The sequence below is a fragment of the Podarcis bocagei genome (genome assembly GCF_964188305.1).
Source record: "Podarcis bocagei genome assembly, chromosome: 7".
NCBI classification, from domain to species: domain Eukaryota; kingdom Metazoa; phylum Chordata; class Lepidosauria; order Squamata; family Lacertidae; genus Podarcis; species Podarcis bocagei.
Genome location: NC_138132.1, coordinates 36,608,902 through 36,632,562, shown reverse-complemented (window position 1 = coordinate 36,632,562; position 23,661 = coordinate 36,608,902). Strand labels below are relative to the sequence as shown.

Genomic DNA, 23,661 nt, shown 5'->3' with positions numbered 1-23,661 from the left:
AACTGCTGGTGTGTGCAGCCGTCCTCAGCCTGAACTATGCTCTCCTGTTCTAGGCTGGGCACAACTGAAGCTGTTCGGGTCCTTAGGTGGTGGCAAAAAAACAACTCTTCCTTCTCTGCCTCTCTCTCTCTCTCTCTATGCCTTGGGGAATCCACTTGGTTTGGCCTTTCTCACGAGGCCAGCAAATGCCTTCCCCCCTTCTCTCCTTTTTCTTCCAGGGCCAAGTGATTTATGAACCTTTGGGCTGTGTGAGCTTGCAATAAAGGGTGATATATAAATCGAATAAATAATAATAATAATTTAGCTCAGACCTACATAATCAAGAGCCACTTTCCTTCCCTCTGCCCTGGTCTGAAAGATGGCAGGAGATCTGAGCTGGAGCCAGCAGGTCACAAGCCTGATCCTGGGGGCAAGTGACAGAAGCGACAGGAATTTGCTTTTGGATTAAATAGGGACGAGTGTCCTATCTATCCAGGAGCAGCTATTTAACTGTTTGGAGACTGTTCCAGGTTTGCAGAAAGCTAAAGGTTGCCTTCTGTTATTTGGCAGAGTTCCAAGAGCTGTACAGGAAGCCTCTTATCAGGGTAGAGAGATGAAGGAAAGGGGGAGAGCCCCCCCACCTTGTTCTTTAAACTAGAGTGGCCCTGCTCTCTCCTGGCTTCCTGCTAGCTGGCTCTGTGAACCCCCTTCTGGCTCTGCAGGGGTGATGGGCCAAGGGAGAACCTGGGGGGGTTGCTTATTCCCCCTAAAGGGCCTTGCTGCTATGGCTGATCTTAGCTGCTGCCTTAAATGAGGGACCCACTTTCTCGCTGAGCTGCCTGTCGTTCCCCACCCACCGCCCCACTTCTAGTATCAGAAATGTTTCTCTTGCCTAAAAATTGCAAATAAATCTATTTAACTAGATGAGCAGTGTATGTGTGTGTTTAAAGTCCATTTCTCTGCCCTGGGCCCGCACCGTGTCTCCTCCACAGAGGCAGAAAACCCACCCAAGGTTTGCAATCACTGCAACAGGTAACTGCCAAGATCAGCGGCTGTTGACCCAAGGGGGTCTGGCCCTGGGCGCCTCCTTGCTTTTCCGAGGTCGCCTGCCGTCCTGGGCCTTCTCAGGCGGCCACACTACGTCCTGAGGGGGGGGGGCTGCATCTTCCAGGGGGAGCTGGCAGCATCATTTTATGGAAGAGGCAGCCTGGCAAGCTGCGCTGCCTTGCTCAACTGGCAGCAGGGTGGGTGTCTAGCTTCGGCGTGGCTGTCGAGCAAGGAAAGGGTTTGCAGCCCGGGCAGTAGCCGCTCCGTGGGGGGAAGGCCGGTGGCAGGAGCCCGGAGCCGCCCTTCCCGCGCCTCGTCGGGGCCTGGGAGAGCCCATGCGTCGGCGGCCTCCTCCTCTCGCCTTCCTGCACCCGCCCGGGAGGCCGGAGCCGCCAAGGCAGCCGCGGCCAGGCCGGAGGCGGGACCCGTCTACTCCCCCCGCCCCGCCGTGCTCAAGGAAAGAGGCCTGCAGGCTCCAGCGCCGCCGCTTCCTCCTCGGCTCGGTTCCTGACGCTCCCCGGTTGCGGCGGGGGCTGCCGGCCGGGTCCGGGTGACCCTCTCTCTCCTGCAGCAGCAGCAGGGAGTGCTGCCTGCTCCGCAGTCCGCGCAGGATGGATCAGTCGGTGCCCATCCAGGAAGCGCTCTCGGCAGGGGAGACCTGCCTGGTCGTATCCTTTGGGGGCCGCCCCGGGAAGGACCCAGCGGGAGAACGGGCAGGGTGGGGCGGGGGTCGCTCGCCACTCCGGCACTTTCCGGCCCCTTCCTTGACCTCCGGCTGCAGGCGGTGCAGGGGCTCCTGGCTGGCGGGGAGAGTCGGCTGCTGGGCCTGGTGGAGAGCCACGGCAAAGCCATGTAAGTCCGCCGCGCCCGGCAGGTGGGACAGGTGAGACAGGTGAGGGCAGGAGCCGGGCGTGGAATGGAGGAGGCGGGTCTCTTCCTTCCTCCCCGCCCCTCCGTGCGGCTGCGGCTGCGGCTGCTGCTCCTCCTTTCCCAGCTCCTCCGTCTCGCGCGGCCCCGGAGAGGAGCAGGTTCCCGGGAGCGAGCCGAAGGGGGCGCTGGGGATCCCAGAAGGGGGCCGGGGGAAGTGGGCTGCGGAGAGCACGGAGGGAGGAGCGGGCTTGGGACAGCAGCGTCTCCGGGGTGCTGAGACGTGGTGGGCGAGGTGCTGGGGCCACGATCCTGGTCTCTGATGGGGTGGGCGCGGGGTCTCCCGGCTCTGTCTCCGCAGGATCTGCCTGTACAGCCACCGGCGCATGGCCATCACCGCCGACGACGTGCGCCTGGACAAGGTCCTGCTCCTGCAGGAAGGCTTTGCCGTGGAAGAAGGTGAGGGCTAGCTCTCCTTTCTGGCTTATTGACTTCGTTGCCACATTCCTCTGCAGGAAAGGCTCCGCTGCCTCCTCTCTCCCCCCCCCCCCCGCGCGACTCGGGGCACTTGAAATGATTCTCGTTGAACCACTTGAGTAGGAGGAATCCAAGACAAATGACCCCCAAAAGAATCAGGTGGTGGGGGTGGGGGTACTGTTTGGGGAAGGTTGTCACCCGTGTTTCTGTCCCTTGGCTACCCCCACCCCCAGATAATGATCATTGACCAGGCCTTTGTAGCATGGTCGGTGTGGGTAGGGAGAGCTTAGGGTAACCTCTTTGGTGGCATTTGCACCAGCCACCAGCCAGGCAGCTTTTAAACTATTGTTTGTATGTTTTTAGCTTTCTGTATTTTATCTGTGTTGCTTTAATTTGTGCAAGCCACCTTGAGTCCTGGGCTAGGAAGAAGGCAGGATACAAATAAATAACTAAAATAATAAAAATAATTTCTCCTTTGACAGTCGCCGGGGAGAATGACCTGCACATTGTAGGTAAGCATCTGCTGTGGTTTTTGTAAACAATGATTCCCCAGAAGTGTGATGGTGCCTGCCCTTCACTTCTTGGATTGCTTCACTCCCTCCCTGGCAAGCAGAGCTGTGAGCAGCACCAACGGGGCCATGGATTGTTCTCCACACTACACAAATAACCAAACTGTTGTACCTGGGAAATGCTACAGCATTCACTGACTGGGCAAAACACAGGCCCAAGCCAGCCAGTTCCCACTGAGATGAGCTCCTCTGCTTGCTTCGTTCTGCTTCCACTAAGTCTTTGTGTCTTATTTAATTTCTCTCTCCCTTCCCGCCTCCTGCCACCCTCCCAGAGCAGCTCCTGCAGCCCACAGAGCAAATCTTGGGTGCCCAGCCCCACTCTCTCTGAATTCTGAAACTTCACCAACCACACACTTCAAAGCCAAAGCTGAAATATTGCTTTTTGAAAGATTAAAACTTGCCTTGTTTTTGTGTACTAGGCACACATGTGGAGCTTTGCCTGAAGGTGCTGCCACAGATCCCCACTGCTGCGTCCATATGTATATTGTTCATTTTATAAGTGTGCATGGTGCCCTTCAATACAGATATTTCCATGGTCGCTTATGGAGAACGAGAATGATGCAGCCATTGGCTTCTGGGTAGCTTTAGCTGTGCCCAGGTTTGTCCATGCTGCTGCAAGGTAGGGCAGCAATAGGAGTGCTCCTGAAGCTTATTCTCCAGAAATGCTTCTCCCAAGGTCAGCCCACAAAGTTGTTCATGCTGCTCTCCTCTCTCCTTCTCCTATAGGCTCTGATGTCACTGTCCAGATCATCTCAAGCGATGCCAACTTGCTAGTGCAGCTGCCTTTTGGTTCCCAGACACAGACTTTCTTGACAGAGGTCAGGAAGCGCTGCAGCCCAGCAGGTACGATACTCTGTTACTCATGGGAAGGCCTCGAAGTTTGGGCTACATTTAATTTTGCAAAGGACTGGAGTGGGGGTCAGTGTTGAAGTCCTGAGGTTTGTATGGGAGCTTGCCACAGTGACCAATTCTTTAAAAGGCTTCAAACCACCATATACTTGATTGTCACTGATGCGGTTCAGTGCAGCATTTCATGATAAGAAATATGGTCTGGGCTTCCAAGCCCTGGGCTTCCCTTGGTCACAGAGTTTGGCAAGGTTAGAGGAGCCTACGTTGTGCAAGTAGTCTAACAACCCACTGAGGAACAGACAGAAGTATCCTGGTCCCTGATGCTGGCAAGGACGTAGCTTGGATCCTCCTTGTTACAACAGCTCCACTGTTGTTACAAGGCTGCCTGGTTGTTTGCAGTTCAAAATGCTGGTTGTGACCATAAAACCTTATATGTCCAGACTATCTGGAGGATTGAATCTCCCCAAATTAGCCTGCCTGGGCTTTGAGATCTCCTAGGAAGGCCTTTCTCTCAGTCTCACAACTTTCACAGGCATGCTTGGTGAGGACACGAGAAAGGGCCTTCTTCGTGGTTGCTCCCAGATGGTGGAACTCCCTTCCACAAGAGGTTAGCTTTCCTTTAGCCAGCAGTCAAAAACTTTTTTGTTTTGACAGGCCTTTGGCCATTAACTGGCTGTTGTGGTAGGGTTTCCGAGAGGTGGTGGTGCGTGTTTGTGCAGTTTTAAATGGTTTCAGTGCTGTTTGTAATAGGATTAGTTTTTAATGTTTGTAGTGATTGTTTGTGCTTAGTTATACCATATATGTTTTAATTTATGCTGTGAGCCGCCATGGGTCCTGCACTGGGAGTATAAATCAGAATATAAAATAAACAATTAAATTCTCTGCCTGTGAGAGGATGACCTGGAGAGAGCAAGTGAGCAAGATGCATTTGTTATGGTGGGACAGATCCGGTGCTTGCTTGCTAGTGCAATGGGGCCTCCACCAGATGCAAGACCCCCTCTCCGGTGCCACTCTAGGGCAGGATGGCAACAAGACAGCAGCAGACAGTTAAGACAACAAGAAGGAAGAATCCAAATTCTGCCTATGTGCTCTTGTAGTTGAGTGGAAAGACTAACCAGAAAGAGAGCCTCCGAAATATATCTCAGTGCAGCACAGTGGGTCATTCTACCCCCCCTTCAATTAGTGGGGCCCTCCTTCTACCTAATTTATTAATTTCATAAAATTTACACACTGCTTGATTGCAAACAACCTAAAAGCCGTTTACAAAAAAAAAAAAACACCAACCCTGGATAATATTATAAATAGGAAGCAATAACAACAATAATTTAAGACTTAATAGAAGTAAAAATAACTATAAACAAAAACATATTCAAACTCACACCAGCTTCATAAATATCTGGGTAGGCTAGTCTAAATAGAAATGTTTTTAGTAGGTGCTGAAAATAGTAGGGTGAAGGCGCCTGCCTGATATCCATAGGCAGCGAGTTCCAGAGTGTAGGTGCTGCCAAACTAAAATGTTGAATTCTTACAGATGTGGAATGGGTATTATTATGAGGCATCTGTAATAGTGCCAGTTCTGCAGATTGGAGCGGTTGAGTGGGTGAACAGGAGGTAAGGCAATCTCATAGGTAAACTGGTCCCAATGTGTTAAGGGCCTTATATCCTAATAATAACCCATAGAACTTAACCTTGAACTTAAGTGACTGCCACCTTTCCTGCCCAGAAGTCCAAGGGGCTGCCACTTTCCTCTCCCACATCCATCAATCTCTCTCCCCCACCCCTACTTTCCCAAAAACCTTAGCCTTGTCACTCCCAACTGCGGTGAAGCTCAAGCGCACTTGATCGGACTCTTTTAGCCTTTCTCCCCTCGCCCCTTAATGTTCTGCCAGCGGGATAGACGCGGGAGTAGAGCTGCTGGCACGACCAGTATTATGTATGGCGGGTCGTCAGCGCACACGGAGCTTCCCAAAGCATGAGGGGCCCGGTCCGCCTGCAATGCGAGAAAATGCTCATTGTGATGGTCATGACCATCAACGATGAATCAAGGTATTTTTAGCCGCGGTAGCGCGCGGCGAGGGAGTCCGCATCTTGCCATCCCTCCTGTGGGGGCGCTGCTGAGCTCCGCTGGGCTGATCTGGATCCGCTCCACCCTCGGGCGGGGGCGTTTCTGGAGGCGAACCCCACTGTGATTGGCTGAGCCGAGCGAAGGGTGTGGCCTGGTGGGCAGCTGCTCCTGGGATTCAGACCGGGCGATGTGCGCTTCTTGGCGGCGGCGCGCAGGTAGGAAGAGGCGCGCGCTGAGGACTAGGCGCTTGATCGCGACTCGGGAGGAAAAGATGACCCGCCGTTGCCTGTGGTGCCCGGCCGGTCGGCCGGCTGGCTAGCCTACTGGCGGGAAGCTCCTTGGAGCGGGGGGTTCTCCAGACTGTGCCCTACCTCGCAGGGCCGTTGTGAGGGAAGCAGGGCCGCCGCCACTTGCATCGCCTGGAGAGGCGGCAGCAGGTCCCGCCCATACTAGAGCCCGGTTAAGGGAAGGAAGATGCTGGGCTCCTTCCCCGACGCGCGCTGCAGCCCTAGGCCAGCCTTGCAGGTGCTGGCTGGGCGGGGGCAGCCCCGAGGCGCGCCCTCTTCCTGCTGCTCCGAGCTACCCGCCTTTTCCTCGGCTGGCGCTTCTTCCGCGCAGGCAGGAAGGAGGAGGAGGAGGATTTCGCCCTTGTACTTTGGCTGCATTTTCCACACACCCAAAGCGGCTTTTGCCCTGCCTGGAGGGATGGAGAGAGCCGGGCTCCTCTGCAGGGAGGAGTCGGGAGAGATCCGTTGGCCCGGCGGCAGGAAATCCTTTGGCGGCAGGCAGCCGCCCGCTCGTCTCGGGTCCCTGGTTGCTCCTGCAGCAGCAGCAGCAGCACCTGCTGGTTCCTGGCTGGGAGCCCATTCTGACTGCGGGGAAAATGCTCTCTGGGCGCGGTGGGCTTCAGGGCTAAGGGATCCCCCCTCCAACACTTTCCTTCTCTGCCCAAGCAGCCCCCACCTGCTGCCTGGCGATGCTCCATGTGGAGGCAGGAAGCTCTGTAATGTTGCAATTTCAAGGCTCTTTTCCCCAGTCCCAGGCACGGCTGGCTTCAGGCTTTCCTGGTGGGTGGGGGTGGTGCAATCCCCCACCCCATCCGATGCTCTTGCCTGGCCTGGACTTGTCTGCGAGGGCAGCAGCGGTTGGGCTGCTTCTGGCCTCAGAGAAGTTCGGCTGGTTTCTCTCCCTCCACCCCAGTGCCTCTTCCTTTCGTCATCCTGCAAAAAGTGGATTACCAAGAGGAGCGGATGTTGCCGTTTTCAGCCAAAAGAATATAGAGATGTTGAAAGTGGAGCTTACTCACAAACACTTGACTCGTAGTCTACCGAAAGAAAATTCTTTGCAGACAGTATTCCTCATTTTGAACACTGGGATGTTGGGCTTTAGGAGGGAGCTTAACCTGCTGTTTAAAAATGTCCAGGGTTCCTAAAGTATTAATCAGAACTCAGTTTCAAATATTCAAACTTTTGAAGTTTGAAGGTTTGCTAAATTGTGACTGTGGTTGCACTTCTTTTTCAGTACCCTGGAAGACCCCCCCTCCCCAGTATGTGGATCCATTGGTTCCTTGAGCTTTGAAATGTGACTTAAAACAAAAATACAGCACCATCAAAAGCTCAGTATCTAGGAATGTAAGAGATTGTGAGTGATTGGTGTGTCCGTGTGCTATTTGTGGACTCAACCTCCCCCGCTCCATGCTGCTGAATCACTTTAGATGTTTCTGGCTTTGCTCAGGCAGGCTTATCTGGTGCAGAGAGGGTTGCAAAATGGGCAGCTTTGCCTGCACCCCGTGATTTTAATACTCTACTTCTGGCCTGGAAGAAACATAATGTGAAAAACTGCTAATAACACCATTGGCATTCGGATAATCTGCTAATAACACCGTTGGCAGCTGTCTGTCTCAGGAGCTGATGGAGGGGTGTGCTTTTGCAGGTGAAGTCAAAGACCACTTGTAATTAAGTAGTCTAAAAAAACAGTAACGTGAAGCGCAGATGACATTGTTGTTCCTCTGGGGCACGTGATTGTCCTGCTACCTGCTTTTCAGACTAGTAAGGGGTGGCAGAGAAAAGGTGGCGTTTGTGTAGGACCAGAACATTAATCCCTTGGAGAAGGCAGGAGCGGGAATTTGGATCTGGGAGGCTGCCATTGGCTATGCTGAATCCTCTTCCCTAGCCCACAGGGCTCGCTTCTTCTGCTCTCATTGTGGCCTGTGGCTCTGATCTGTGCTAAAAGGCAGCTTGCTCGCTTTCCTCCCAAGTTCTCCCTCTTGCTATGTTCATCTTTTTCCGCTTGGCCATCCCTGAGACCAACTGTGAGGAGCGCAGCATTCTGGCAGCCTGCCCTTCCCCCCACCCCAAGGAATGGTGAAGCCGAGATAAGGAGGAGCCTCCTCCTTCTCTGAGAGTCAGCCTTGGGCAGGCTGAGATTTCCCAGGCACTGGTCAGAGACAGACAGCTTTCATGGGCTTCCTTTTGCTTCTAGGAGTTGCTGGGAATGAGGACCCAAAGCAGAAAGGGAAACAGCCACCAGCTATGAACCAGATGGGCAGCACAAGTGGTGCCAGTCCTGCTGCTGCTGTTCCCAAGTAAGTTGAACATGACAGCCACAGCCAGCCTTGGAAACATGTAACGTAATGGGGTCAGAGTGCCTCTGTGCCTTTTGCTTCTGGGGTTGACAGGCTTGGATTGCGGTTCAGAGGGTGTCTTTTTCTCAGGCAGACTTCCAAAAGTTAACAGGAGCAGAACCTCCCTGAAATTTCTTTTACTATCCCTTCCCTCTCTCTTTATAGCAGTGGTTCCCAAACCTTATCTGGCCACTGGGCCCTTGGTTCTATAAAAGGCATTATTCAGAATAGTGGTTTGCATGACCCACTAAGGAAGATAATAACATAATAATAGCACACAGTAACAATTGCATATTTATTCATAATCCAATTACAGTGGTACCTCGGGTTACATATGCTTCAAGTTACAGACTCTGCTGACCCAGAAATATTACCTTGGGTTAAGAACTTTGCTTCAGGATGAGAACAGAAATCGTGCTCTGGCGGCGCGGCAGCAGCAGGAGGCCCCATTAGCTAAAGTGGTGCTTCAGGTTAAGAACAGTTTCAGTTTAAGAACGGACCTCCGGAACGAATTAAGTACTTAACCCGAGGTAACACTGTAGAACTAATTGGTTTAATTCAACAAAATGAATGAACTTTATCTAGTGTTACCAACTTTTCTAAGTCTGATAGTCATTTGCACCTGCAGCACTTCCCCCTGCCTCTTTTTTTTATAATGATATTTATTGAAAAAAGAATTTTTTAAAATTACAAAGAAAAAAGACAAAATTACAAAGAAAAAAGACAGAAAAAGAAAAAGAAAAAATAAAACCATCATTTTCAAATTCTCCACTTTCATTACCTTCTGTCCATGACCTCCTCCTCTTGTATCTCTTGTATCTTGATTATTGTCACAGCAAATCCTTTCCATAATTCATAATATTCTGTCATTACATTACCTTACTCTATTTTCATCTTATCTTATAAAAAACCTTGAAACTTAAGACTTAAATCTTATTTTTACCAGCTTCTCATAACCATTACCTTTTTACCTAATTCTTTAAACATTTTTACAAGAGCCAAGTAATTTCATTTCAACATTTTTCCAACGTTCATAAAACATTTCTGATGATAAAAAAAGAGAATAAAAGCAATCCAATCTTCTTCCAGCGTCCCCTCCCCCCGGTCCCGGGATTGTCAGTCCTTTTTATCCCATTAGTCTGGCACATTAACCTGGTGATCTTATATCCGAGGCCTTCAAATCTCTCCCCCCCCCGCCTCTTAGCACCCCCTACGCAGGGAATCCCACAGCCCCTCAGAGGGCACCACTTTGGGAACCACTGTTTTAAAGAGTAACCTGCCTGACGTGTACTATAGCAATTTGGAAGCAAAGGACAACCCCTACCGTGTGCTTGTGCAAGGCTCCCAAATTGGATTGGGCCCACAGCTGGGCCACTCCAAAGTGCCAGATAAGACCCTGTATCTAAGGGGGGGGCAGTCCTCGCCTTTCCTCTTGCAGGCCTGTAAGGGGGGCAGTGGTCCTGAGGATGCAACACTTGTAAGTGTAGAACAAAGTGGGTTTTTCCTCCTGGCACTGACTCAAGGCAGTGAGGGGGAGGCATGTGGGGTGGTGTTGCAGCCCCACCTTGGCCCTCCTTGTGCCAGCGTGGGGCTCCTGGCTCCGCTTTGCTTTCTGCCGATAGCAACAACACCTGAAATAAACCAACCCCTGCCCCCCTCCCCAATCTTCCTCCCTCCCTCTGCCCTTTCCTCTCATTTCCAGGCCCAACAAGCCCAAGAATGACATCACCAGCGAGATGGTCCGGTCCTCCAGTGTGCTGGTGTCAGAGGAGATGCGGGGCTTGTCCATGCAGACCTTTGGGCTGAGAGACACCATCATCAAGTCTCAGCTCCTGCAGAAGGAGGACGAGTACACATACCTCCAGGACTTCAAGTAAGGGTGATTCTGAGAGAGCAATGCCGGGTGTCTGTGTGGCAAAGGCAGCTTCACACTTCCCCCAGGGGGAATGACCCTGAGCCTTTTCCACCACAAATGCACAAGCCCCTTGGCTATTTGCCTACTAATTTTATTTATTTATTGCATTCATATTCCACCTTTTTCTCCGGTGAGTTCAAGGTGGCATAGGTGCATGTTTCTCCCCTTCCTCATTTAACCCCCACAACGACCTTGTGAGGTAGGGTTTGCTGAGAAGCAGTGACTGGCCCCCAAGGGCTCAGTTTCATAGCTGAGAGGCGATTCAAACCCTGGTTTCCCAGGTCCTAGACCAACACTTTAATCATTGCACTACGCTGGCTCTCACTCGGGTGCCAGGGCAGCTGGGCCTGGGTGTAGAAATGGCAGTGGGGTTCCTCCTCCTCCTGTGCTGGTGGGGCAGAGGTTGTTGGCAAGATCTGGAGCAAGATTTTGTGTGTTTCTTGACAGGTTTTTCGTGGGCACATACAACGTGAACGGCCAGTCGCCCAAGGAGACTCTCCAGCCCTGGCTGAGCCACGATGCTGAGCCCCCAGACATTTACTGTGTGGGGTACGTTTTTCTTATCCATTTATTGTTATGTTTCTCGTCCACCTTTTATCTCCTCCAGGAGCGAAAGTAACATGCATGGGTCATCCCCTCCTCATTCTGTCTATACATCAGCCATGTGAGGTAGGCGAGCCTGAAAGGCAGTGACTCACTCTCAGGTCACCTGGTGAGCTAGGTGGGAGGGATTTGCACCTGCCATCCCCTCCTGCCCTAGTCTTCCTCCTCCTCCTCCTCCACTTGATGAGCATTGCCCACTTGGATACACGTGTGTGAGCACTTAACACTTGGATGCCATCTGGTTTAATTGACCCTTCATCTTTCTGCTTCACTAGGTAGAGGAGGTCTCTTGCTCCTGCAGTGCCTCGTGGCCACAGGAGGCAGTGTTGGCCACCAACTAGACTGCTTTAAAAGAGGATTGGACAAATTCATGGATGGCTATTAGCTTACAATGGCTAGGCTCTGCCTCCACAGTCAGATGCAGCAGTACTTCTGAATACCATTTGCTGGAAACCACAGGAGGAGAGAGGGCTGTTCTTGTGCTCTATTCCTGCTTGAGGACTTTCCATGAGGGCATCTGGTTGGCCACTGTGAAAAGAGGATGCGGGACTCTATGGGCCATTGACCTGATCCAGCAGGTTCTTCTTGGGTTTTTCTCCATGGAGGGAGGGTATGCCCCTAGCTCATGGTTTGCTCTCTCGAATGCAGCTTCCAGGAGCTTGACCTGAGCAAAGAGGCCTTTTTCTTCAATGACACGCCAAAAGAAGAGGAATGGTTCAAAGCTGTGACCGAGAGCCTTCACCCGGAGGCCAAGTATGCCAAGGTGAGCTGGCTTCAGCTGCTGAGAGGGCCCAGTGACCCCCTCTTTCTCCCTGAGGCTCCTCTGCCCCTTCATGCAGCCCTCTGTGTGTGTGTTTGGGGGCGGGATGTTCTGCAGAAGAGGTTAATGGCAGGGGTTGGGGACAAGGGGACGTGCTTCCCTGTGAAGGACTGTAAAAGAGGCTCATGCCTTTTCCAAGTCCACAGGTGATGGGGAAGGCAAAAAGGGGCCTTCTGCAAGGACGGGGGGCGGGGAATTCCATTTTCCTTCCAGGGCAATGTGAGCAGCAGCCAGTGAGGTCACACCTGGCATATTGGCAAGCTGGAACGTTAGCAAAGGGCAACCAATAAAGGGCATGGAAAACAAGCCTGATGAGGAACAGTTGAGAGAGTTGAGGATGTTTAACCTGGAGAAGAGGAGACTGGGAGGTGATATAAGAGCCATCTTCAAATATCTGGAGGGCTGTCACATGGAGAAAACTTGTTTTCTGCTGCTCCAGGGGGTAGGACACGAACCAGTGGACTCAAATGACAACAAAGGAGGTTTCGACTAAACATTAGGAAGGACTTTGATAGTAAGGTGGTGGAGTCTCCTTCACTGGAGGTTTTTAAGCAGAAGTTGGATGGCCATCTGTTGGGGATTGCTGAGCTGTGATTCCTGCATTGCAGGGGTGTGAACTAAATGGCCCCAAGAGGTCATTTCTCTACAGACCTGTTATTCTATAGCCTCTGTGTCTTTGTTTCCCTGGTTAACATGCAGGTAAAGCTTATCCGGCTTGTTGGGATCCTGATGCTATTCTACGTCAGGACTGAGCTCGCTGTGCATGTTTCTGAGGTGGAGGCCGAGACGGTTGGCACGGGCATCATGGGGAGGATGGTGAGTATTCATCAGGGGAAGGGTCTGCTGTTGCCATTCTGGGGCCACCCAGACCTCTCTCTGTGAGAGCCTTGTAGGGTGGTGCCCCCTTATCTATCTCATCTACTCTTGCAGGAGATGGACATGAGGGGGCCTCTGGGCTTTGTTTGGCCTGGGTACCAGGCTCCCCTGCAGAACGTGGGCTGCATCTGGACCCTCAAAAGGTTTTGAGGGGTCCCAACTCAACCCCACCCCCACAATTTGCCAACCTTTTTTAAAAAACTTTTTTTAAAAGGTTGTTACTATTATTGCATTTATATACCATTCTTTTGCAAAGAGTTCAGTGTGGTGCGCACACTTCTCCTTTGCATTTTATCTTCACAACAGCCCTGTGAGGTAGGTGAGGCTGCGAGGCAGTGACTGGCCCAAAGTCATCCAATAGAATTCATGGCTGAGCGGGGATTCAAATCCTGGTTTCTCCCGGATCCTAGTCTGACACTATAACCACTCTGACTTTGCACTATCTGCTCCTGTGGGTCCTCCGCAATGATTCTGTGATGCCCAAAAGTTTTTGTCAGTCACCAAAATTTCTCCTTTAATTAATACTTGGCCATGCCCACTTCTACATAGTTTGTTTTTTTTTAGCCCCTTGGCCCCCAAAAGGTTAGCCACCCCCTGCTTTCTAGGCCCTCTCTTTGCACCTTCCTGCTTGCTTCAGAGAGGTCTTGGCTGGTTGCTTTGGAGTCTGTTCTGCCTGCTCCTTCCATAGCAGGCAGGGAATAGAGTCGCCACCTTCACTCTCTCTCCCGGCTTCTCTTCTGCTGCGAATGAAGGGCAACAAGGGGGGAGTGGCCATCCGCTTCCGGTTCCACAACACCACCGTCTGCTTCGTGAACGCCCACCTGGCAGCCCACACTGAGGAGTACGAGCGGCGGAACCAGGACTTCCGTGATATCTGTGGACGCATGCAGTTCTGCCCGCCAGAGCCAGGCCTCCCACCCCTCACCATTGGCAAGCACGAGTAAGTGGGGGCAGGGGGAGGGAAGCAAGTGGGAAAGGATCCAGCCTCTTCTGTGAAGTTGTGGAGCAAATATAGAAACTTGGCTTTATGGGTTGGGGAATAATAATAATAATTTTATTATTTGTACCCCACCCATCTGAACTGTGTTTTTTGTTGTCTTCTTATGGTATGTCTCCTCAGGGCCTTGTTTCTCTTCACCCCCCACCTCACCCCATTTCCCTAATTTTTAAATATTTGTTTGGCTTCACGTAAATTTGATTCTATTACCTACCGTTTCTTTCTTTTTAAAAAATGAAAAGCAGTTTGGGGAGTGGCTGCTTAACCCCATTCCTTCCTGCCGTTTTCCCTTTCAAAGTACAACCCCACCCCATCTTGCACGGTGTCTTTCTCCCATGAAGGAGGGCGTTTTGGATGGAGAAACAGCTGGAAGGAAAGGAATTCAGCAACAGCAGCTCTCCCTCCTTGTGCTCATAGACTTCTATAGTTGCTTTTCATTTGCTTTTGGAAAAAGCCTCTCCCAGGAGACAGTTGCATGTATCTGCTGTGTAATCTATAGTTTGGTTGTGCTGCTTATTTCATCAGCCAAGACAGTGATGGGAGTCCTCTGGACTACAGTTCCCATCATCCCTGGCCTTGGCTGTACTATTGGGATTTGGAATCCAACTGGAGGACTGCATATTTATTTGGGGAAATCACCACCAGTCTCAAAGCAGCTCTCTTTGCCAGCACTGTAGTCTGCTGCCTGTCTTCCGCCTCCTAGCTATGTGAGGTGGCTTCAAGTCTAGGACTTGTGTGAAGGGTCATCTATTTCCCAGACCTTCTGGTGGTCACTGATTTGCTTCCAAGTTAGTAGGAGGAACTAGGAAGGTTGTGGGTGGGCAAGGAGCTGGGAACATCTCTTCATTTGCTGGGTTGACACTGTGCATCTTGGGGCTACTTGGCTGGGAATGGGAGCTATGAAGAGCCTCAAGGGTACTGGAGCCATTTCCTTACACCAGCGCCTCCCTTGCAGTGTGGTCTTGTGGCTGGGAGACTTGAACTACAGGCTGGAGGAGCAGGACGTGGAGCGGGTGAAGAAGCTGGTGGAGGCCCACGATTTCGCCACCCTTTATCAGCATGACCAAGTATGTGAGGGAGCTTTCGGTAGGCAGGCGAGATCTGCCTTCCAACAAGGGTCAACCTTCCAAAGAGAGAGTGCAGAGCTCTTGTGGCATTCATGGGGCCAGGGCAGGTGTTGGGGAATGCTGCTCTGTTGCTGCAGCTGGTTCCAGAAAGTGGCTAGGAATGGCTGGGGAATCTTTCAGCTACAAGAGTCCCTTTACTTCTCCTTTGAATAAATGTTTTCATTCAATTTTTGAGAAATCTGTAAGCAAATTTAACAAAACACAACTGGACTGTTATTCCATCAAGACTGAAAACAGTCCCGGTGAGTTCCAAAGGAGCCTTAAGACACGTAGCATAACCAATCAACTATTTTGCTCTACAAAGTCAGGAGTTTTAATGGATGTGGTTGGCCTGTATCAGGAGGCAGGATTTGCTGCAAGAAAGCGGGAAGGGAGGCGTGGACAATCCCGAGGGAGGCTTGGGTTCAAAAGATGCTTTGCTGCTCAGTTTCACCTCTCCGCTCTCTTTCCTTCTCAGCTGAAAAAGCAGATGGAGGCCAAGGCGGTCTTTGAAGGCTTCCTGGAGGGAGAGATTTCCTTCCAGCCAACGTACAAATACAACACTGGGTCTGATGACTGGGACACCAGGTAGGCTTGTCAGGAGCACCACAGCCATTTTGGGTGCTCTGTTCTTTGCATGTCACCAACTCTAACAGGGAAGTGGTGATGGTCCAGAACAGCCAGAGGCTTCTCTTGTGCAGATGCTTCTCTGTAGCATCTGCACAAGACTAGACCAAAAAAACCACACGCATGCAAAGCCATTTTAACCTGTGAGCTTATGTTTTGTTTTTTGTTTTTTAACCCAGTTAATAGCTCTTAGAATGCTGCTTTGGAGAAAATACCCTGAAATACACAAGCTAGTGATGGCCCCACCTCAGAGGGCTTACAAACTGGGGGAAGCAAAAGCAAAATGTTCCCCTTGGCTTAAGGCCGGCAAGGGGATGTGGCAGCCCTTCCCAGCATTTTGAAAGCTGCCACTTTTGGTCAGTACAGTGGTACCTCGGGTTACAGACGCTTCAGGTTACAGACTCCGCTAACCCAGACATAGTACCTCAGGTTAAGAACTTTGCTTCAGGATGAGAACAGAAATCGCGCTCCGGCGGTGTGACGGCAGCTGGAGGCCCCATTAGCTAAAGTTGTACTTCAGGTTAAGAACAGTTTCAGGTTAAGAACAGACCTCCAGAACGAATTAAGTTCTTAACGCAAGGTACCACTGTAGTTGGACTTTAAAATGGCATGAAAGGGTGTATTTTACTGGATGTATCCCACGACATGGGAAAAGTCATCTCTGTTTAGAAAGAGGCCTTGGAGATTTCTAGTGCAGAAAGACTGCAGATCTAAAAATAAGCAACTATGAACTTTTGGTTACTTTTTATTACATGTTACTGTTATTTTTATGAGATGTTATTTTTTGTGGTTGCATTTTTAAACTAAGTTGGTTTTTTAAAAAAAAGTTTTTAATGTTGTATTTTAAATTGTTGCAGTCCGCACTGAGATCTTGGAGTGAAGGGTGGGTAATAAATTAAACAACAACAACAATGTCCCTGGACTTAGGAAGCTAACCTCTCCTGATGTAGTTTACAGCAGCCTTGTAATTTTATTTGGCAGTTACATAATTCCCTTTTGGGAGGTTTCCGGTGGGGTGCACTGTTCTCTTTCCAGGCTCATCCCATGTGGCTCTTAAGCCTGGGGCCAGTCCACTCATACTTTCCAGAGCAGCTGAATTAATAGAACAGCAACATCCGTGTGGAGTATGGGGAAGCTAATGGGGCAATGCGGACCCCCATTCCTAGGACATCTCTAGAAACCGTCCCTGCAGACTTCAATTGTGGGCTGCCAGTGACTCCTACATCTCAGAAGATGGCAAGGCTTTGTTCTTGGGTTGAAAACAGCTGGTACACCCAGAGCAAAATGTTCCTCCACACAATAGATCCCCACTCCATAGAAAACTAGCGTATTGAGGAGAGGACTAAGCTGGAACCAGCATGTCTGATATGCTAGTTTTCTTCTGGCAGGGACTCCTTTCATTTTGGGTATGGAGTGACTGAGGTCTCCCATCTCTCAGGGTATTGCAGACGCTGTCTGCTGTTTCCACAGTCTTCATGTGCTCTCCTCCTGACAGAGCAACAGCAGAATGGACGGAGCCAAGTCTGGTGGCCGAAATGACCGTTCTTCTCCTTGCTTTGTCTCCCATGCAGTGAGAAATGCCGCACGCCAGCCTGGTGTGACCGGATCCTGTGGAGAGGGAAGAATATCTCTCAGCTGAGCTACCGGAGCCACATGGCCTTGAGGGGCAGCGACCACAAGCCAGTCAGTGCCATCTTTGACATTGGGGTAGGCATCCGCCTCCCGCAAGCCCAGCTGGTGTGAGAGCCTGGGGCGGGCTTCCATCACTCTGGCTTCCTCCGTTTTGCCACCCTCTCCTTCTCTTCCACAGAATCATAGAGTTGGAAGGGCACCCCCAAGGGTCATCTAGTCCAACCCAGAATCCCAGCAACCTTGGCTAGCTCTGAAGCTGGCCAGCCACTGTGCTGCACAAGCAAATTCTGCATCTTCCACCTTCACACCCCCCGCCTTGCAAAAAATCAAATCAAATCTTGGGCCTCCTTTCTGTAGGTCTTTCCTGGGCACCTACCACATGGTGACATCTTTCCTTATCAGCTGAGCTTATACAGTCCAGGGGTGAAAGGGCTGGGACAACGATTATGGCTGGTGTAAGCCAGAGGAGTGGGATTGCAGGACCCTTTAACACTTTGGGGGGTGCCCCATGGGATGCGTTTGACAGCCAGCTTCTTCTGGAGCTTGGGTGTTGGGTGCTTAGTTAATATGGCAGGTGATGCTGAGGACTCCCGGGAGGGGGAACCTCCTCCCCTCTGTCCCTCCCCCCTTCTCCCCCCAGTGACCCTTCTGCTGCTGCATGTTCCATTCAGGTGAAGGTGGTGGACAAGGAGCTCTACCGCAGATCCTTTGAAGACATAGTGCGCTCCTTGGACAAGATGGAGAACGCCAGCATCCCGTCGGTCACCCTCTCCAAGAGGGAGGTAGGATATGTTGCTGCTGCTGCCCTGGCCAGTGGGCAGCATCAAGAGGCTTGCTTCTGGAGATACAGCCCCACTGGGCCTGCTGGCTCAAGGCCACGTTTGGGGCACGGCAAGTTCATGGCATTCCACAGAACGAGCCTCCCAGCGGACCTCTTTCCCAAGCTTGCCGCGGGGACCTGGATGTTCAGTGGAGCTTGGGGTCAAGCCCTTAGTTCATAGAATTGTAAAGTTTGAAGGGACCTCAAGGGTAATTTAGGGTCCAACCTCTGGCATGCAGGAATCGCAGCTACAGAATCCCTGACAGCTGTCTGTCTGACCTCTGTTGGAAGCCCTCCAATGAAGGAGAATGCACCACCTTCCGAGGGACTCTGTTGCACTGCTGAATGGCTCTTACCCTCAGAAACTTCTTCCTAACCTTTAATTGGAATCCCCTTCCTTGTCCCTTGTCCCTTCCACTGGTTCAGGTCCTCCCCTCTGGAGCAGGAGAAAACAAGCTTGCTCCATCTTCTATGGAGACAGCTCTTCAGTTATTTGAAGATGGCTTTCCTGTCTCCTCTTAGTCTCTTCTCCAGGCTACATAAGCACAAGTCCCCTTTTCTTTCCCACCCTTCTCCTCCGTGTTTGTGGTTCTTTCCCCACCCTCAGTTCCTCTTCAAGGATGTGAAGTACATGCAGCTCCAGATGGCGTCCTTCACCATCCACAATGGGCCCGTTCCTTGCCAGTTTGAGTTCATCAACAAGCTGGACGAAGAGGCCTACTGCAAGCCATGGCTGATGGCAAACCCCAACAAGGGCTTCCTGTTACCTGGTGAGCTGGGGGGTCTCTGTCTTTTCATGGTGTTTTACCACCCTTCCTACCTGATCCTCCCCCCAGGTGACAGCCACAGATTGCTCTTGGCCAGCCCAACCTGATTCAGCATCCTGTGGCTGTGTGCACCTGATCCATCCAAGGCCCTCCAAATATGCTCAGTTTGATTCAAGCTTCGGACAAATCTGGTTCAGAGCCCCAATAGCCACAGTTGCTCACAAATTGAAATATCACTTCATTGATCTGGAGAATAGCCGTGTTTGTAGCAAGAACAGCAAAAGTCCAGCAAAAAATTAAAGACAGATTTATTGCGACATGAAGTACCTTTTGCATTTCACCAGCTGTCAGGGCAGGGAGGGCTCTGCGTATCCATGAGCAGACTCTGTCAATGCCTCATCCAGGGACCCAGACAGTCTTCTGCCTGCAGCTCTTTGGACTCACAAAGCAGCCACCCCTCCCCTTTTCTTGGAGATGTTGTCAGGTGAGCAGCTCCAGGCCCCTCAGTTTGTATTTATTTATTTGTATTTATACCCCACCTTTTTCTCCAAGGAGCTCTAGAGTGGTGTACATGGTTTTTCCCCCTTCCTCATTTAATCCCCACAGCAGCAACCCTGTGAGGTGGGTTGGGCTGATTGGCCCAAGGTCGCCGGGTGAACTTGGTGGCCAAGTGGAGATTCAAACCTTGGTCTCTCCCAAGTCCTAGTCCAGCGTTCTAACCATTACACCACACTAGCTCTCAGTTTATCCTTTGAGGCCTTTGACGCCGTGGATCCTGGTGTGTGTTGACAGTGGGGCTGGGTGAGCATTTTGTGGGTTTGCTCTGGAATGTTTCTTTCAGCAGGAGCTTGCTCATCTTCCATCAGGGACCTTCCTTGTAGGGATCCATCTTTCCTCCTCTTTCTCCCCACCCCACAAACTACATGTGGTTGTGTGATGCTTTGAGGCTTGGTGTTGTCAAACTGTCCATCTTCCTTCTCCCTGAAGATGCCGAGGTGACGGTCGAGTTGGAACTGTTTGTGAACAAGTCAACAGCAACGCACTTGAACTCTGGAGAGGACCAGCTGGAGGACATCCTGGTGCTGCACCTTGACCGGGGCAAAGATTACTTCTTGCCCGTGTCAGGGAACTACCTGCCCAGCTGCTTCGGGTGCCCCCTGCAGACCCTGTGCCACATGAGGGAGCCCATCCAAGAGATGTCGCCAGAGGCCATCAGGAAGCTAGTGAGTTCTTATGGCCAACCAAGTCTGCTGCCCTTCATCCCAAAGACATTTGGGGGGAGTTGGCTTGGGAGGAGGATTGCAGACTAGGTGTCTCTTTGGGGAACTTCCAACTCTGCTTCATGTGCAATGCTGCTTTGCAGAGGATGCTGCCTCAGACTACACAGTCCTTCCAGTCCAGGACTGTTCACACTGACTGGCTATGGCTCTTCAGGCGGCGGGGGGTGTGTGCATTCCCTGTCCTACCTGGAGATGCCATAGGGAATTGAGCTTTGGAGTCTTCTGCATGTAGAGCAGGTGCTCTACCACTGAGATTATGGCCTTTCGCCAACCCTGTTGCTCCCTTCCAGGTTCTGCTGCCATTGTGGTCAAGTGACAATGATGCCTCCTGGCCCGAGAAGCCCTTGGACATTCCTAAGGAGTTGTGGATGATGGTTGACCACCTGTACCGCAATGCTTGCCAGCAGGTTTGAAGGATGCCCCTGGACCTGAACTTCCTTTTGTGTGCTTGGCCTTGTTATGGGAAGAGGGAAGGATAGGAGCTTAGCTTTGGCAAAGCCCAGCAGGGGCAGGAGCGCTCATTAAATGCTGGGGAATGAACAGTATCTATGGTGCTTGCTAACTGACAAGGGGGCTTCTACACTGTTTGTGCCCTGGAGTTTGGCTGCATTGGGTTCATTGTGCCCTTGGGATGTGTGATTGTATTCATGGGTGCAGCTTCACAGGAAGGCACTTCCAGCAGATCTAGCAAAGTGAAACTGATCTTTTTTTGCCTTCCTTGCCTTTCACTGTGGCTGCTCATGTTTGCAGGAGGACCTCTTCCAGCAGCCGGGCCTGAGGGTCGAGTTTGAACAGATCCGTGATTGCCTGGACACAGGGATGATGGATACGCTCAGTATCCTTGGAGGAAGTGTGTTTGAAAGAGGGACTGGCATTATCTTTCTCTCTCCCACCCCTTGTAATTCAGTACAGTACAATTGCATATTATGCACGATTTCAACCATATGTGGTTGAAGGCAGGCTGGTTGAAATTCTACAAGTTAAATGCAAGCAAGGCAGAGGGCTTAAATGCTCTTGCCACACTGGGAAAGCCTTCTGGTGTTTCTGGAACGTAACCCCTGCATAAGATGCAATTCTACTTCATTACCGTGGAGTCTGCTGATCCTCTCTGCAAAGTACATGTTTATCCCCTCCCTCCCTTAGCAGTTCAGTCAACCCGATCCCCATCCCAGCTACCTATGAGCTGGGTTTCTGCGCCAGATGAGGCAAACATTTCTCCCCCTGTGAATACCTTATTGTCATCTTGCATTTTTTTACTGCCTCTGTGGTTGTGCGGCCCCCTACGCTGGGGCTTCCATATGGTTGAGTGGGCTTTCCCAGTGTCTCAGCATTGCAGCTGGCACTGGCCTCATCTTGGCGACTGCCTGTTCCTTAAACATCACTGGCCAGATGGCAGCAACCACTCGGTGGCGGAAGCTTTGCTGCTCTTCTTGGAGAGTCTTCCTGAGCCGGTCATCTGCTACACGCTGTACGACAAGTGCTTGGAGGCTGCTGATAGCCATGTGCTGAGCAATCAGGTGAGCCAGTAGAGGCCGGCTGCCAAAATGGGAGACATGTAATGCCCTGGTCCCTTAGTGGGGGAAGTGTGTTTGCATGCGTGCAACAGCTTCCTTCTCTGTTGTTCCCAGGTGGTTTCCACGCTGCCCAAGTGTCATAAAAACGTCTTCAGTTATCTGATAGCATTTCTGCGGGAACTACTGCAGCACTCTGTGAAAAACCACTTGGATGTGAATATTCTTGGTGAGAACTGATCCTGGCTTTGGTGGATGATCCTAGGATGAGTGAACTGGGATAAACGGGGTCGTGACCTATTTGATTTAAATGTTTTGGCATGTCACACACCTGACAGGAATGCAGCTCATTTAACTATGCCCTGGAGCAGCTTGTTTCAAAACATAGGTTGAGCCAAGTGGAGGTGGTGAGCTGGCATCTCAACTCCTGTGCATTTAATTATTCGGGACACTGCCAAAAAACCATCAGCTGGTGCAGTGGGCCTTGAGAAGGGCAGGCATCCCCCTTGATAGCTCCTTACATGGAACTCAGATGCCACTTTTGTATGCAAACACTAATGGATTTTTTTTTTATCTTGTTTCCTGTGCAGGTAGCATATTCGGGGGGCTACTGCTCCGTCCCCCTCCTGGTCACACCAAGCCAGGCATTGCCGAGAAGCGGAAAGCTCAGCAATTCATCCAGCAGTTCCTCTTGCGGGAAGAGATCACACTGTGAAGGCCGAGGACTAGTAACTATAGGCAGGGCTTGTGTAAAAATAGTTTTGTATATTCAGAAAATTAGATTTTGCAGTAATTGTGTTTTTTTTAAAAAATGTAAAGACATGTACATACTTTTTAATTCTGGAGCACAGGTCAGGTGGGGAGAAGCAGCTGCTACTGTGTTAGCAGCACTATAAAGCACAGTGAGTTTTTATATTAAAAATCCAGTCTGCCCACTGGATCTTGACTGTGGTATGTCATGTTTTGTGACAAAACAATGTCCTCCTTTATCTGCCATTGCCTTAATGCTTAATCTTTGATAACCTAAATCAGCTACTTTTATAAGCAAAGAATGTAACATAAATATAATTAAACATTTTAACTTATTAACGTCCATGCTGCTTGCTCTCATTTTTAATCCAAGGAGGTGTCTGGCTTGGCAGCAGCAACACCTGAAGGTCGCCTTTGGGATCTTAACATAAGAGCATAGAATCTGCTGCATCAGGCAATGGCCCATCATGAGCATAGCCATCATGGCTAGTAGGCTTAAGCGAAATCTCTGGCCATTCAAATGCCACACTGGCTTCATGTCTAGTTCATGGCACTTGCTGGGAGCCTGGTTCACTCTTTTTGACTGGAGGGAGTCTGTTGATTCTCTGAATGGGGTTGGAGGCCCAGGACTGTGATCACATTTTGTGTTCTTACAAGGTATGAAGGCATCACAGCCAGGATTTGCTGCCCTGACTAGCAACAATGTTTGATGCTGTAACTGCAGGGGAAGTTCTCACTTCCTCCTTTTCAGTCCTGCCTTCCTCCTCTTAGTGGGCTTACCCTCTGGCCCTCCTAGCCTAGAAAGTTTCCTGTGCCCCTCTAACAACCACAGTGGAGGGTTAATGGAACACACAACCCTTCATAAATTGAAAGGAAGTGTGTGGTGGGGCTCTGAGGATGTGTGCGCAAGCCCCGTAAGAAGTGAGAGAAACATTTCTCTCCATTTCCTACACACTAAGCTATTGTGTCCCTTTCATTACCTCTTTCTTAAGTCTTCAATTGTTGCAAGCCTACTGCTTGATTATTTTGGCTGCCTGTTTCTGCCCTGCTCCCCTGGTGTGGTGATGGGGCACCTGCCAGGTTCTTTCAAGCAAAGAGCAGCCTTGATTGACTGGGTTACCACCTACACTGAGACTGGAGTGATAGGGAGTCGAGTAGGCAGGCAGGAGACCCCCCCCTCTTGTGCTCACTTGGGGCCCCTCCAGGCAACCTGCTCATTAACGAGCCTTTTAATTAGCAAGCCTCTAAATTATCGAGCCTTCTCCCTGACTTCAATAGTACCTGCTCATCCTGGGGTGCTTTTATAAACTGCTTTGGCATTATTATTGTTTTCAAATGAAATAGAGGTCTATAAAATAGATATGCCAAGGAGCGAATCGTCCTGCGTTCTTCAGGCTTTTAAAGCACCTCTCAATCATTCATCCACGCCACTCTTTTCCAGTGCATTCCCTCGCCCGCTTTCCAAGCTGCTCGAGCCTTTT

The 23,661-nt window shown here is 50.8% G+C and overlaps 1 protein-coding gene across 2 annotated transcripts; it reads left to right on the top strand.

Moving 5' to 3' along the window:
• The first annotated feature begins 68 nt into the window (after positions 1–68).
• Positions 69–22,523, top strand: INPP5B (inositol polyphosphate-5-phosphatase B). 2 transcript variants are annotated; one of them, XM_081203747.1, is made up of 22 exons: positions 1,157–1,694; positions 1,808–1,878; positions 2,255–2,352; positions 2,853–2,882; positions 3,666–3,782; positions 8,335–8,437; positions 10,179–10,349; positions 10,839–10,940; positions 11,643–11,757; positions 12,514–12,630; positions 13,443–13,630; positions 14,643–14,754; positions 15,272–15,381; positions 16,992–17,127; positions 17,724–17,834; positions 18,480–18,642; positions 19,627–19,862; positions 20,210–20,326; positions 20,670–20,754; positions 21,309–21,436; positions 21,548–21,659; positions 22,021–22,523. In XM_081203747.1, the coding sequence occupies exons 1-22, from the start codon at positions 1,638–1,640 to the stop codon at positions 22,143–22,145; spliced, it is 2,604 nt and encodes an 867-aa protein (XP_081059873.1). In that variant the 5' UTR covers positions 1,157–1,637; the 3' UTR covers positions 22,146–22,523. The 2 variants fall into 2 exon arrangements, with proteins under 2 accessions (XP_081059872.1, XP_081059873.1); XM_081203746.1 differs by having other exon boundaries at positions 69–1,909.
• The last annotated feature ends 1,138 nt before the right edge of the window (positions 22,524–23,661 follow it).